Consider the following 16657-nt stretch of genomic DNA (forward strand, 5'->3'; position numbering starts at 1 on the left):
CAACCAACTGCCCTCTTGCTTCACCCTTGACCAATTCTGAAACTTTCCCAACGGATTTCTTGACTGGTATGACTCGCGGTGACCCGCTTCCTCTTCCTCTTCCTCTTCCTCTTCCTTTTCGTCTTCTTTGGAAACTTGTTTCTCACCTACCATGCGTTTCTATCTCCACCGACATCGTATGTAACTGTTTCGAAAAACATCCTCTAACCTTTCATTTCGACAAGGTATCGATAGTTTACGATGTAAAACGAACCACGTCGATGAATATTAAAAGCGAATAACGTAATAGCTAATAAATATCGTTTCGTCGTGTTATTATAAAAAGCAAGATGAATATTCTCGATGATTGTATCGGACGATAAATTTACCCATGTCGAGGGTCGATCTGTGAAATCGTCTCCTCGAAACATCAAATAATTAACACGAGGAAGAAACTAGCGATTAATGGAATTTTCTATCTGTGCAGCTCTCTCCGATCGACCAATGTTTGCCGAGCCAATACCGAACGTCACGGTGCCATTGGGGAGAGACGTCAGCTTACCCTGTGTCGTTGAAAACCTCGGTAATTATAAGGTAATTAAATCGAAGAATCAATGCCATATCGTTCTATGCAGTTTCCGAGTTTCGCTAATATATGTACACGTAACTCTCTCTCTCTCTCTCTATTTTTCTCTCTCTGCGCTGTCGAAAAGCTTCTTGTGCCGAAGCTCTCTTTACGATTGCAAGAGAACTCGATTCGATTCAACAAGTCCTATCTAAAATTTCTTACGTTTTCTTTCGGCCGTTCGTTGTGATCGAACGTTCGGAGATAACGCGTTAAGTACGTAAATGTACGTCTTTGAATTATGAACGTATTTTGCGAAGAACCAGACTCAACGAGATTGAAATTTTTCTAAATGATCACACGAGAGAGCGAGGTACGACGAAAAGTTAAAAATGACGCAACGGGATGATTCACACACACACACACAGTCACGATCTCGGTTTGCACTATCGAATTTTCTGTGAAAGCTATCTCGCGAGAAGTGTGCGGTTGAAGCAGGACCTGGCGCTTACGTAAGCGCACGTCAATGGCTCCATTATTACGCAATATCGCGTGTAAATAATAAACGCCGCCGCAGACGTTGTAACATCGCCGCGTTCTAAAATATTTACGCTATCTGCTCCCGATATATCGATTCCCTGGGCCGTCCCTCCAAGGCAAAATATTCGCTGCTGCTGGCGAAACGTTTTGTCGCGGTGTGCACGCTCGAAATACTTTTGTTGCGACGATTTTAAATGGAACGACGCGCACGAAGGAGCCCGTTCGACCGAACTAGAGCTCTAGGTGTCGCCCACTACAACGTGAATAGCGTTTTCAAAAACCGAATAAACACGTGTCACCGTGCAGAATAGCTGGTTTTCAAAGGATGCGAATGATGCTCCTTTCGACGAACAACTTCCGTCTTCTCGCTTGTCCTGTGCAATTCGATTAACATAATCGAACATATTCGTAGTAGCTGACCAAAACTATTTTGCGTCGTCTGGACGGATAGTTTTGTAGCGGCATTATTATTGTGCCATTGAATAGTAACGTTGTTTTGGTTTACAATGTCTAGAGGCAAATGAACTCTGAACAGATTGTTATTGCCGTTTCTTGTACTCTTCAGCCAGAGTTACGCAAATAGGAAGATTAACTTTTTGTGGTAACGTTCATTGATATAAATGTATGAACGTGCTCCCTGTGACAGAGTATTATTATCTTTTCTTCGATCGGCATAGTAACATTGAGCAGGCGACGATTACAACTGGCATACATTATCTCTGTATTTGTACTTATACTGATTTTAATACGTCAGACTATTGCGAAATACACCTACACGTTTAATCCGTGTCAGTTTCATTCGGATTAACCAAATTATCATGCTCGTACAAGACAAACTTCTGGCCGATTTAGTGCACAGTTGGTTTGAGTTTATTTGTGATCCATCTTTCCAAGCGTTCTTAGAAATAATGCTTTTCAGCATACTTCTCGCCATTATACTCGACTCATTCCGACTGCCTGGTTATCAACCGTATAGTGATCTTTAACGACAGAAAAAGAGGCTAAGAGACAATTCATTTAGCTTGTAATTAGTTTCCTTTCCTTTGAAGAATCCAACAAGTTCGAGAGACTCGACATGAAACAGATACCGAATGAAAAATATAATCTAAAGAGGAGTCGTCGTTAAAGAACCAATATCAGTAAGAACGAAAGTAGAAATAGCATTACGTTACGTAGCAATCGCCGTTCCTTTCAAGTTACGGAACAGCAGAAAAAGAAAATTAAGAATAAACAGAAAGGGAAATGAGAACGAGAATGGCCGTTCATTTTCTCGGAAACGATCGTTTAAACATCTCTGCTATTATCGCGCGTGTAAAACCACGTCGGAGCAAGATCGCCGCGATAATTCATCCGTTGGCCGGCACGCGTAGCCATCGATTAAGGTTATAGAACAGCGGGCAAAGTAAAATAAAAGGGTAAAGATCGGGTGGTATAGTAATAAAGAAGATCGGAGAAAAAAGAAAGGACGAGAGATAGAAGAGAGAAAGAAAGCAAAGAAAAAGTACTACGAGAAACGTTTGCATTGGTACACACGATCGCTCATTAGGATAATATCGGTGGAGCGCGTAACGCGTGTTCCATATTACTCGAGCATTTACCAGTTTCGCGGTCGTAAACCATTAAACGAGGAGAAAATACAAAAGACGTGGCCTGGTTGAAAGGAGACGGCGAGCAAACGGAAACGTAACGCGGCTCGCGCGCTTCTCTCGTTCGTCCCTTCGGTTTATTCGCTGTCTTTTCCCTATCCTCTCTGACGTTCAATTATGTACTTGCACTGCATCGGAAGATCCCGGAGTTATTAGCATTACCGCGATTCCGACGAATGCTTCCTCTCCCGTTGGCCGGCGTGTCGGTAATTTCCATCGGTTCTTTTCTGCCGTGGACCGCAATCTCCACGATCCAGGGGCGGATTCTTCGACGGTATCTCAGACCAGCTCGATGCCTCCCACCGACCAGCATCGGAGGACCGTTGTTATGCAACCGCCTCCGCCACTGCGCCTCGCCACCGCTATTGGAAACGCATCAGTTGTCCCGTGAAGGAGCTCGATGTTGGTAACTACGAGGCCAGCCTACGGCAAGATCGACATTACACGCGAACAAACATATCGGCCAGCGGAACCAGCGACCATCCACGAGACGGATCGAGAGGAACCAACTCTACCGTAGGCTGAAAAACTGGCGAATAAATCGCGGGACTTTTGTCGAGAATAGTGTCCTCTTTATATTCTGTCCATGGAGGAGAGATTATGGAAAATTCTCCTGTGTGTGTACATATATAGAGATAGTAGGTGTATATAGATGGGTATTTTATAGCGTATGTAGGTACGATAGAGACGTTAAGATTGGAAAATTCTAGGGAGAAATATTTTCAGTAGGGCGTTCGAAGCATCGGCATTTCGAAATTGCAACGCGGAATCTGTTTCGTTTTTAAATGCAGGAAATGAGAAGCGCAGACGGTTCGGCGACTGGTGCCGTCGCGTTGGTTCGAATTAAATTTTGAAACAGGTAGAGAGTGGCGCGACGGCGGTAAATATTTCGTCAGCCAAGTTTTAAGGGGTTGATGCGATTTTTATTTACGTTTAATTTGATTTCGTGCCAAGCGGATTTTCTCATTACGTTTCACCGAATTCAACATAATTTGAAAACTGGTAGAATTGTATATCATGATTAATTTGCCCTATATAGCAAGTTTTCTGCGTTCGGCAATTTTTCATGCTCTGACTAATTTTATTTAGCGATCTCTCCACGATTCAAATATATATATATTTATAGGCTGCCACAAAATATAGGGGGGCGAGGGTGCTATTCATAGGGTCGATTCTAGAAGTCAAAGCGATAAAAAGGTTCGTGTAAAAAGTCGTCGTTGGAGACTTATCTTTGAACTTACAAACAATTTCATTTTACGCTAGCATTATACCGGCTAATCTTTCTCTCTATCTTGTTTGCGCTTCGTATTTATCATTCTTAAGGTCCATGAAACGAAACAACTGACAGGATAGACGTAAATGTTGATCATTTCCCCTATTTGTACAAACAGAATTATTTCCACTTACGAAATGTCTTAAAATAGCGATTTCTCGATAATCTTGGTGTACGTTCATACTCTTTGAATCCTCCGAAACGGTTTCGAAACGACGGCCGATTTGCGTTGCCCGTGTAACGTAAGATAACGAAATTTCTCGGTAAATTCAGAGTTTACGATACAACGGCGATTGCGATCTCTTTCTTGTAAAATAGATAGCGCCGGAAAGGCAGATGGGAGAGGATACGCCCGACCGTGGCACGAGGAAGTCGCAAGAGCGATAGTCTCGGCCACGATCCCGTTATCACGAAGAATTTCGCGCAATTACGTGGCCAAGAGATGATTGAGCACCGCTGCGAGGTAGATGGGAGCGGCACGTGTTCCGGGCCGAAACTTGCGCCGCATCCCCGTCTGCATGTCTTCCACGCACGTGCACGTGACTGCACGCGGGAACCCCGGAGAAGACATTGCCGGTCGGTTGAAGGCGCTTATTAGTCCGAGCCAATTACGAACGCGAGTTCCTGAACGACAACGTGCCGTACCCGGAAAATTGCCACTCTCGCGCTCGTCCTCTTTCCAACCGGATTCCAAAGGGATTCGAATCCTTCCTTTGTTCGATCCCTTTCAAGGAATCCAACGCAACCGATGGAAATTTGATTTTCAACCGACGAAGGGACAATTTGCGGTAAAGGGAGAGTTGGGCGCTGAATGTAAAGAATTTCGGTGACAAAGGACACGTATAAGGTTAATTTAATAAGCGAACATCGCGAATGATCTGACGGATACGTACAAGATTCTTCGTATAAATAGATACATTTTCTACGTAGATGTAGTCAGTGGAAAGTAGATTCTGTGATACGTGAAATCTCTGTATCCCCATTGATTGGTATTGGATAGATACATATTTCGTATATATTTCGGTGGGCGTGAGATTGATGAAAAAGTACGCAGAGGGAAAGGAGGAGATTGGGAAAGAAGAAAAATCGACAGAGGATTAAGAGAAGGGAGGAAGGAAGGGAAACGCGAGTGGATTAAAGAAAATGAAAGGAGTAATAATTATTCGTCTTTACATCCTTTTCGAGATAAGTGTATATCTACGTTTGCGTCAAAGGAGAGTGAGTAATTATAAATATTATCTGTATTAATTAAATTGAATTCAATTATTCGTGTATAATTTCATGCAAAAATTAATACTGCATAGATTAAAGTCACTGTATATCCTTCAAATACGTTACAACTTTTAGGACCTTAAATTCTGCAGGGTAAAATAATAATTTTCTCGGATTGAATCAAGATAGTATTAAATGACGAAAGATTTCGAGGTGGCGGAACGTGAGCGGAAATGCAAATTAATATACATCCAGTACCTATCCATTGAACATCATCCTGGTTGAGAGGAAAGGTCTTAGAAAAATCAGATATTACGGCGAAAGTACCTTGGAAGTATAAACGGGAATTAAAGGAATGGTAGACGGTGAATGGTTAATAAGCAAGGCGATGATAATTCGTTATACGTAACTGCAGTAACGGGACGAAAGTGTGCGAATTCTTAGAGAAACAACGAACGTTGCAAAGCCGGCAGAAGAATTTTAATAATTCGGCTGATCCATTTTTATGAAGGAAGAGACGGACGTTACTATGCGGCGACAATAAACTGTAAGCTCATCCGCGTTTACAGCTTCGACCATTATACCGGAGAAACATAAAGATGTTCGCAGCCCTCTACGTTCTAAGAATAAAAATTGAGGCCTTTTCAGTCGATTCCACCCGCGATCAGAACCGATAACTTCACGGAGAAAGACGTTCCCCCCGACGATCGGTGTCATTTTCCTTTTCCTTAAGAAACCATAAATGGACATGTTACCACGAAGGTTGGTAGGTCGATAAATGTCCCACGCCGCACGACCGTTCCTCTACTCTTTCAAGAATCTTCGGATCTTTTCTATACTTATATAAATTATGTATTTTCTGTAGAAATAAAGAAAAAGAAAAGAAAAAAGAAAAAATGAAATTCGCCTGGCACGTTTGCAAAATAATTGTTATATTTTTATGGAATCTAAAACAGAGATCTATTACACGTTTTAAATGGCGAATACTTCATTTCGATTATTTTACAGATTTTGTGGTATTACGATGGTTCTATAAACTTGCAGAGATTAAAATTTGTTCATAGATACATGAGAATCCGCAGCCTAGTTATTGAGCGATCAAAACAATTTTATAGTGCGCTATAAAACGTCAAAATTGATTTACAATATCGTAGCGAAATTTGTCCGGTATTAAAAGGTTACTGATCGATATTGGAGTAAACAAATGGAAATGTTATCTGGAAATTTACTGGGCCGAACGCAGCTCGAAATTTCGCCCGGTATATTTTAACAATTTATTCGATGCCGGTTCGCTTACGTTTCTCCATTCCAGATTAACGTTTCATTAAAGCTCGTTGCTTCACGGTACACGCGGAAACATTATTTTGCGTGATGGAGTACGCTTTTGAACCACGTTCTCCGTTTGCTACCGAATCGAAGGGGTTCGTTACACGTCAGTCGCTATCCCAGCTTTTCCATCGGTATCGTACGATCTACCGATGGGACGCAATTCACGAACGCGTAGTCTGTCCTTTAATCTGTTCCAATAAAATCAATCCGGAAAAATCGTATCGAATCACGATACCTTGCCTGGGCTGGAGAACCACCGCCAGGAACGTATTAACCATTATCGATCCTTCCTCCCGTTCTCCTCGTCGTTCCATCATTGCTCGCCGTTCCACCTATGGCTTTCGATCAAACGTAAAAAGAGAATCTACTTTTCCGCGGTTTCATCAATTTTTTATCCGCGTTCTTCGCCAGCCAACGAGCACGCGTTTGAGTCTGCACAGACGACGTTGGAACGTTATTTTCGAGAACGAACAGCGAGAAACAATCGGTCTGCCAGTTTTTCCCTCGACTTTGAAATCGTGTATCACCCATTTCACCGATCTAACAGTCTCATTAGATTCGACGTTTCACCGGTACAGTCCCGAGGGACCGAGTCGACTTCCAGTTCTTTGATCGGAACGCCAGAAAATTCTATTTAACGCCTGCAACGAAGTATCTTCGCTCGTTCCCTATTTAGAATGCTCCAGCCGATACCGAAAGAAACCGTACGACTTTGTCAATTTCCACGAATTTAATTATACCACGAAGCCAGGGAATCACGATGAAACTCTTTCGTTCAAATGAATTCCTACGCTTGGTCCGCTTGTAGAATACTCGGCACGCGTATTCGTTACGTGCTCTTGAGGTACGATGGACGGCAAATTGAAAAAAATGGCTCGCCATATGTACGGTTTCGTAGATTAGGTTGCAAGAAGAAGCAGACGTGCCGCAATTTTGTTCCATTATACTCGTCGGAAATTACAACGCGAGGACGAAATACGCCGAATATGAAGAACATAGATGGTCGCCTTGTTTGTCATCGATCTTTCGTCGTTCGTTATCTTGAATATAAGGAATTCAAATTTTCCGCGAATTATAAAAACAATTACAGTTTTACCCTGTTCAGTTATTTTTTCATTTATCAGTTATCGTATCTGTAGGTGTACGGTATTGTTTAAATTGCAAAAGAAAGGCCGGTAAGCAAAGAATCGATTTAACGCAGAAGAAAAATTCTTTAATAAATAACGCATCTTTATATTCTACAACGAAGAAGAAGGTAAACGATTGCTTCGTATAAAATTTGTTGTTCCATATATAGCGACCTTTAATCAGTACACCGCGATTGTTCGTGAATTTATGCAGAAATGTACTGGATACGCGTAACATGCAAAAATGTATAAAACATCCAGTAAAGAGAGTGAATATTCGTTATAATATTAAAGTAAAGTATTCATAATATTTTTAAAGAATGAAATAAATCTCTATTTAATTCTCGTTTCTTTTATTATGTTCACGTGAACGTGAATTTGAATAAACATCCGCAGTCTACTAAAAATATTTTAGAAATATAATGTAATTTAGTTTGGTCCGTCGTATAAACAAGCCATCTTCATTTTGTAAGTATGAAATTAATTTATCATTATACTGGATCTACCAAGTACTTCGTAACTTATTAACTTTTTCATACTCGATGTTGAATATACGCAGCATCGTGCCCTTTATTTAGCTTACTAATCGATTAAACGATAAACGTACTTCTTTTCAGTAAAATTGGTCCCAAATTTTAATACGTCGTGTCCTCTTTACAAAACCAGCTGTAGCAAAACATGTTTCTGTTATTAACGATTAACAAACACAATATTTCTCAGAAGGTAAACGAATTCAGTTCTGGAAAAGTAAATATGTTCTTTATCAATCTTGATATTTTCGTAATTACAAGCACCATTCGAAAAACATGAAACGATATCGCCTTTACTTCCTCTTACATTGAACTCCTTATGAATGTATTAACGCGTTATCAAGATATTAGAATACAATACGTGTGAGACACGACGAGATCAAAAACATTGAACACGTTGAAACGCGTGTCCATTATTGACAGAACGGAAAGACGAGGGAGGTGAGCTCTTCCGGTAAAAGGGGAAAAAGTGGAGGCAGCACGGTTGCGCGTACTCTGTAATTAGCTAATTAGGAAATGAATTTAATAATTAATTTGCTAACCGAATTACAGCGGTGCGATCGTGCGTCGTCAGGCGTCGGCGCCACGACGCGCCGACGATTTGGACGTCGCGTGTCGCCGTGAGTCGCTTCTCGTGGTCTGTGAAATTATTTTTAATTACCGCGCCGATAAATCGTCGAGTTAACTCGTGCTCGAGATCTGAAGGAAATAGTGCCAGATCGTGGTACATCATCCAGGAAATGTATTCTTCGCGACGAAAAACATCAAGTGAGAAGGTAGTGGTAACGTTTATCGATTAACGCGAAACTTTCGCGCCAGAGAATAATTCATTTCTCGCCACCTTCCTTCTCCCTCTTTAATCGCGTCCAACATAGAATTTGCTACAAATTGATTCTTTCTAGATCCTAGATAAAGTCTATCATCGTCTATTGTACATCTTATCGAATCTTCCTTTATTTAGACATTTTATTTAGACATAGATTTAGACATTTCAGTACTATTGGTCATTTCAAATTACAGGTAAGATTGCAGACGTAGCGACACATGTTGTCGAGAGCGACACATGTTTTTGAGAACGACTCATGTTGTCGTTTAGCCTCGGGACACGGACACCGCCTTGAAACATAACGATAAACAAACTCCGGGCAAAACAATGTTGCCGCTACGCGCAACCGTCGATCAAAGACGAATACAAATTTTCCGACTTTCCCCCGACCAGTATAAATAAACGGACGCGGTCGCGAGCCAATCAGTTATTATCCGAGTTATCATACGAATTATTATACGAACTATTCACAGTGACTAACGGAGTATACGAGTTATCGAGTTATCCGCGAGCGATCATACTCTATCTTTACGAATACGTTTGTACGAGCGTCTCTCGACAGTATTTATATTGTTTAATTTATTTAATTTATTCCAAATACATTTGACGTTGCAACAGCAATCTATCGTTCTCGTTATTCTATATTATGATCCTCGACACTATTCACCACACAGATGAATATTAATTTCCTCGAAAAATCTATTTTTAAGCTACAACATTTTCGCTAGAACAGATCGCTTTATTTCGAGAACATGATTCTCTTATAGCTGATATTTTGAAATGTGTAGATACCTTTAATGTAATACGAGTATGTAGAACCCTGAAATATCCTGTACTTTATCAATCTAGATACATCCAGAGTTAAAAATAATCATTATCGGCTATACTAAACGTTATCCTCGGCTAAACAAAAGCATACGATACAGATAGCATAGAAGCATAGAAGTTACTATATTACTCATAATAATAATAATAATAATACAATAATAACTGCGTTATTAATCTATAGATTACACTATTTATTCTATTACAATGTCAAAGCAATTGTTTACGCCTTTCAAGTTTGTTATCAGATTAGAAAGTGCAGGAACTATACGTATAGTTCCCACTGGGATACTGCAAATATCAATACTAATCACATTCCGTAATACATCTTCAACTTTCTCAAGACAATAAGGACGTTCCATCGCGTTTGAGTGAAGCAAAACTTCATCCTTTCAGAGTTCCAATCTTTCCCCTTGATCTCTCCACCAATCAACTTTCCCCTCTAGTCTCCGCTTCTGAACTACGGAAACTCCCTTTACCCACGTCAACGAATCGATTCGCACATTTTAAAGAAGCGTCGAACGACAGGCGGCAAAGGGAATGAGTAAGTTGCTCCCATCTGGTCTACTAGACGACATGTTCGGATTTCTCCGACGACGACCAGCTGTCAGCAGATGTTTCATTCGTAAAAAAAAAAGAAAAGAAGGGCGGGGGAGAAAAATATGCCACAACAACGTTAAGGCTAGAAACCGCGGAGAAATATAAAAGCGACCTTGTGGGAAATCAAGTTCGGTCTAATGACTGTGCCGGCAAACGTCGGGAATATTTTCGCAAAGTTGATTAAAACGAGCAACTCCCCTCCTCGACGCTAAACGCCGGGCCGTTGTTGGAATTGCGCGTCGATTCGACCTTCCTCTCCTTTCTCCTTGACTCTATCCGCCACTCCTGCGTTCCCCCTCTCCGTTCTAGTATTCTCTCTCTCTCTCTCTCTCTCTCTTGTTATGTTCTCCAGCCACTCGGTTACTTTTTCTCCCTTCGCCCCATTCCATGCGGTGGTTAATTAAATTCTAGATCGACTGGTCGATTGTTTTAAGAAACTCCGCGTAAACTCCAACGACTATTGCCCCCTTTCCTGTCCCTCTTCCCTGCCTTTCTTTTTTTATCTTACGCCACGACTTAATTTCGGACGATATTTAAAGAGATCGAGGAACATTCTTGCGGAAACACGAGCAATCGATCGTCCTTTTGCTCTTCTCTTATATTTCTTTTTTGAAGTACGCGAAAGTGCAAAGTCCGAGATACGATGACTACAATCAGTATTGGACGTACACTCGTACTTTCCAATGAAATATTTTTCTTTCTATCAGATTTTACATTTTTACTTGGTCCGAATTCGTTAGCGCGTAAATACTACACCATACGCGATAGTGTACCAATATTCAGTGTAGCCGCTGTACTTTCATCCAAAAGGTCAATTTGAACAGCTACGCTGCTCTAAGGAATTCCTCTATCGGAAAAAGGAAAAAAGAAAAACGAAGATCCGCCTGTAACCAGGTTGATGTATTCGCGAGAGTCTTTATTAAAACACATATAGCTGAAGTGCGTTTTATCGAAGCTTCGCGAAAAGTATTTTCACGGATGACCACCAGGCCATGGTTTCTAACATTTTTTATAGTTCGCAGTTTGCATCTAAATTAGTATTTGCCAAACCAGCCTCAGTTCCCAAAAGTTCACCATGTTCGTTTCTGACCAACTTCCCCCTGGCTCTTCTCAATTTACTCTTTCTTCTCGTCTTTTCTTCCTCCTCGTTTCTTCTTAACCAACCCTGGGCTGCAGCACTTTCGAATTTCACCTTGCAGCAACGCGCACCCGTTACAGCCACTGTAACGACTCTCGAACGAGAGCGAACGAGTATCGTTTACGAGGCTGAGAATTTTCTCGGAGGGTTATTACTTGCCGGAAAAAATTTAGAGCCACGCTGTTGATTATCGAGCGTGCGTAAAAAAAGAAGTATGTAGATGGTGAAGAGCAACGGGTTAATGCTAATGTCCTTCCTCGAAAATGCGCCTCATCTTCGTTGCAGATAGGATCTCGGACGACAGCGCTTTAGAATTCCCTTTAACACACCCCTTTCGCTGGAATTCGAATCAAATTCCGAAGGATTTACGAAGAGTCACGCTGGATAACGACGTCTGCTTTCCAAAAGGATGAACGAAGATGTTGCTAAATTCTACACAATCTGAATTTGACGAACTGAAACCGAGTTCCTTGGCAAGATGATAATTATGTAGGTTATCGACCGGTTCGTATAAATGAACTGAGTAATTGGATGACATTTATGGCCAAGAGATCACGTTTATATTCAGCTGGAACGTTTCAGCTGGTCAAATGGAGATTCGTTGTGAATGTCAACGGCACGTCGGTATTGTAGACTGTAGACGACTGACGAAGCACGTATTTAAAGCGAGACAAGCGTAGATTCCGTAGAGAGTTTGTAACATTAAGATGGCACGTGACTCGTCCTGCTTCCGAGCTACCAACAACTACGGTCGCCGAGTAATTGCTGTCATTCGAAACTGGACCGTGATGAGACGGGTGAACCGCGTTCCGGATGGTTTCAGGACATATCATCGATGGTTAATGTTAATCTAAAAGACACAAAATAGTGACGACCGAATGTTGAAAACACAATGGTCGAAGGAAGTATCGGCACACCGTTGTATTCATTATACAGCATTTACGTAGTAATTAAATTAGCTCCAAGTACATTAAATTTTGCATCAGTTAATGGTACTTTCTCGTATGACTACGAAAATTTGATACCATGAAAATGAAATATAAAACCTGCGGCGAATATTTTCCGTAGCCACTGTATGTTCTAGCAACGGAACGCGTCTTTAATTACGTTTATTACGTACAAGCCTTGAGTCGGGAGTGGAGCAAGAAGGTTGTAAACGATATTTAAGTGGCGAGAAATTAGATCGGAATCGGTGAACAACCATCGACTCGGTTTTAAAAAAATGTTTCCCGTGAAATTGAAAAAAATTATTTCTCTTCCATTTTTGAAGCGTGTTTTTCCCTCCCTTTTTTTTCATTTTTGACGAGTTGCGTTTATTCCTTTTCCCGTCACCTTTTATCGGTTTTATACGTGCCGGTCATTTCGGAGTACAAAAAAACTCGATTTGGTTGACAGCCGCTGGCACACGAACCCAAAAGTGATCGGGCCAGCACGATGAACGCGTCGATCTATATTGCACTGAATCATCCGCGTGACTGTCGATAGATAGCAACAAGCGCGAGCAGCCTGCACCGTTGATTTCTGTTCAAGATGAAAGTGTCGAATCCTACTCACAGGATAGCCGTTACTGAAAACATCAAACACAAAAGGAGGAACTTTCTAAAAATTGTTTCCAGTTCAATAAACGTCGACAAATAGTTTGTAAAATATCTCTAAAATTTAGTATCGCTACCTTTACAAAAAAAAAAAGGGTAGAAACATTGGTGTTTACCAAGAAATTTCCACAAAGGCAATACCCACTTAAAAAAAAAAAGAAAAGAAAAAACGAAGAGGCAAAATCGATCGAAGTTTCTTAAACAGGTTGACCGCTACAAAAACTCGCCGCTACCGACATAACGCTTTTTCCTCGCGATATAAAGCGTCAGTTGCCAGTATCGCGGCGGCAGTTGAGCTTGACTTTGAACCAGTGCCAGGGATTTCAATCGAGGCCGCAAGCGGCGCGAGCTTTACCTCGAGATCGTTTAAAGGCCAATATAACGCCGGCAGCTACCTTTGCGCATCAGAGAGCCGGCTCTCGTTTTCTCGATCGAGCGCCATTCAGTTTTCACGATCCATCGCCCGGGATTGCGACCAAATTTTGGTCAGTAACTGTACCTTTGATCCTTTAATAATCGGTTTAGAACGAACGATATTTCGTATGAAATGGTAGCGTAGTAGATGATTAATGAGTTTGAATGATTCATTTGGAAAGGAACGCGGTTAATGACGACGTGATTATAAAGGGAGATGGAGGAGACTACCGGTGGAAGTTTCGATATGATGGAATACGAGGTACGTTGGATGTAAAGAACGACGTATATGACTACACTGGAAACTAAGGATTAACCGATTTCAACTAAGCTTTAATCTTCCTCGATATGGCGTTCCTCCAAGCGGTTGTTAGCTGCCTCGTCTGCGCTCCTTTGATCCTTTCGATAAATTAAATCAACGAATCGAGCCATCCGCTTTGATCGATGTTTAGCGTAGAAACAATTTCTGCGTAATTTCCTAGTCGTATGTTTTTAATCTATGTTCGTGTTTCGGAAGTTTTCAGACGAAATGCTCAGAGGTGTTTTTAAAAATCGTTGCAATCGAACAAAGTCTTGGTCGGTTGCTTTAATTATTCGCTAAGATCGAGTAGTTTGTGTCTGACTACGAAAGGAACGATTCCACCGAAGCATTCTTTCGAGAACAATTAGCAAAGTTTCAAATTCTGTTGCACGAGTTTGAATCGTCGAATGATCTGCCTCTCGTCGAGTCGCTTAATTCCCCTGGCATGGTACGCTTGTTACGTAATTATGCGAGCAAGTATTCTCCAGGAAAGATAAAAGAAAATAATCAGTGCGACTTGGACAATGTCTTCCGAATAGTTTCCCTTACAAATAGAGGGAACCGTCGCCTCTTGGAGCATTCGACTCCCTCCTACTCTCAAATGAGATGAGAAGGGACCAGAAACAGGAAAAAGGAGCGTAGAATCTGTTTATATCTGGCTGGTTTATGTCATAAAATCGATTAGAAATCTGTCGTTCTTCGTCACAAAGACGTTCTTCGAATAAATTTCCAATGAACCAGAGCGATGGACCGATCGTGCGAGAAAAGAGACACAACTTCGTCCGTGTGACGAAGGTGATTCGTCAAAAACGAAGAAGCCGAGAGTTGTTAGAACGTTACCTTCGTACGGAGATACGACTAAATGTATATCGAGAAACAAAGGCGAAGAAGGAAAGAGGTGGAAAAGCAAAAACAAGGAAAAGTGGCGCTTTCGTGCAACGAAGCGTTCTCGAGTGTTGGCAAGGAAATGAAAAAGAAGAAGTAGCGTGGCAGGAGAGCACGGCGAATGGGAGGGCAGCCAGTTTAACCCAGAAATCCTCGAAAGTGCATAAGCTTTGTCGTGGAATGAGCTTAGTTAGGGGAACGCTAGTCCAGCCGAGCGTAAAATACGGTCGTAATAATGTTTGTTCATGTTGAGGTTATTCGATGTGTAAACAGAGAAAACTCGTGGATAAATTGTAAGGCAGAAAATATATTTAAATAGAAGTGTAATTATAAGTAAGAATACAATTTGAGCTGGTCCAGATCCGCACGCTAGCTGTGTTACCCAATAACTGAAAACCCCGAAGCCAACGTCGCCTGTCTACTGTTTATGGTCTGTCTTCGTCGCAGTCTTTTGTTTACACACTGTCGATGACTTCGGTGCTTGAGAAAACTAAAAAGACCGGATGTAGAGTTTTCTTAGAAGTGGTAACCACTTCAACAGTTCATAGCATTTCTGATGCAGAGAGGGTTGCGTAGCGTGTCGTTGCGGCGCAACCCGGCGCTGGCCATCTTCTTTCTCTCTTCGGTTGTTCCCAGCTTGTTCCCCGCATCGGGTTCCTCCACTTGTAGAGCATCCGATGGATCGCGACCCATTGACGAGCGGAAATTTGAAAGATTTCGCGCGCAAAGTGGTCGCACGACTCGCTCGTTTCTGGCTCGTGTATCAGGAGATTCGATATACCGTTGATGGTTCTTTTGCAAACTATGGATTTCCTCTTAAAGTATTCGAACTATATCGCTACAAGTAAAGTCGAGGCCGCTGAAATTGATACGCGAATTTACTTCTTTTTTTTTTTTTTTACTTGATCGTATATACCGCTATAAATTGATGCACGTCTCCTTTGCAAATAAAAATTGCAAGTCCATTTTCTTTGATACGGTCGAAAAACGATTATATCGACTATATCGAGACCAAGTGATCAAGACCGAAACTTCACCGCTAACATATTTAATCGTCTTAAATTTAATCAACTCGGTTATGGCTTTTACTCCTGTTTAGTTTCTCAAATAGAAGAAGAAAGAGCTTTTTGCCTGTATCACTGTAGAAGAAAAGAGACGAAGAAAGATCTGAGAACATTATCCAATTTAATTCGCAGGTGGCGTGGATTCACGTAGGTCGTCAAATGCTCTTGACCATTCACAAACACGTGGTCGTGAAGATACCGAGATTCTCGGTGTCCCACGACAATCAGAAGACCTGGCTGCTTCACATCAACAACGTGCAGCAAGACGACCGAGGCTATTATATGTGCCAACTGAACACGAACCCGATGATGAGCCAAGTCGGCTTCCTTCAAGTTGTCGGTGAGCATATTTAATCTTCTTCCATCGACTTAAGGCATGCTGTTGTTACATTATTATGTGCGTCAAAGACGTCCGAGCAGCTTTAACGAGAATCCATCGCGAAACGTTCGATAGAATTACTTTACGGAAGGAAAAAGCGATCTTTTTACCACCGACGTGACAAACGATATTTATACTTAAAAGCTTTGAGAACTTGTTTGTCGAACTAGGCAACCTATCAGCTTCTAATTAGATCTACTGACCTTCTGTGCTTCTCTATTTGTTTCCAAGTACCACCGAACATTTTGGACTCGTTGTCCACCGAGAGCACAGTGGCGGTTCGTGAGAACCAGAATATTACGCTGACGTGCAAAGCAGACGGATATCCAACGCCAAAACTGATGTGGAAGAGAGAAGACGGCCAGAGTATAAGCATCAATCGGCATTACAAAGGTGAGCGTACAATTTCTCGACCAGTGTCACGAAGTA

The 16657-nt window shown here is 41.5% G+C and overlaps 1 protein-coding gene across 2 annotated transcripts in view; it reads left to right on the plus strand.

Moving 5' to 3' along the window:
• LOC117157882 (lachesin) overlaps positions 1–16657 on the plus strand; it is a 272842-nt gene that overhangs the window by 193868 nt on the left and 62317 nt on the right. For both annotated transcript variants that reach the window (XM_033336207.2, XM_076619842.1), the window contains 3 exons: positions 467–573; positions 15982–16189; positions 16460–16621. In XM_033336207.2, coding sequence (XP_033192098.1) covers positions 467–573; positions 15982–16189; positions 16460–16621 — 477 coding nt within the window. The remainder of the gene's footprint in view (positions 1–466; positions 574–15981; positions 16190–16459; positions 16622–16657) is intronic.

The sequence above is a fragment of the Bombus vancouverensis genome, chromosome 7 (assembly GCF_051014615.1).
Source record: "Bombus vancouverensis nearcticus chromosome 7, iyBomVanc1_principal, whole genome shotgun sequence".
Taxonomy (NCBI): domain Eukaryota; kingdom Metazoa; phylum Arthropoda; class Insecta; order Hymenoptera; family Apidae; genus Bombus; species Bombus vancouverensis.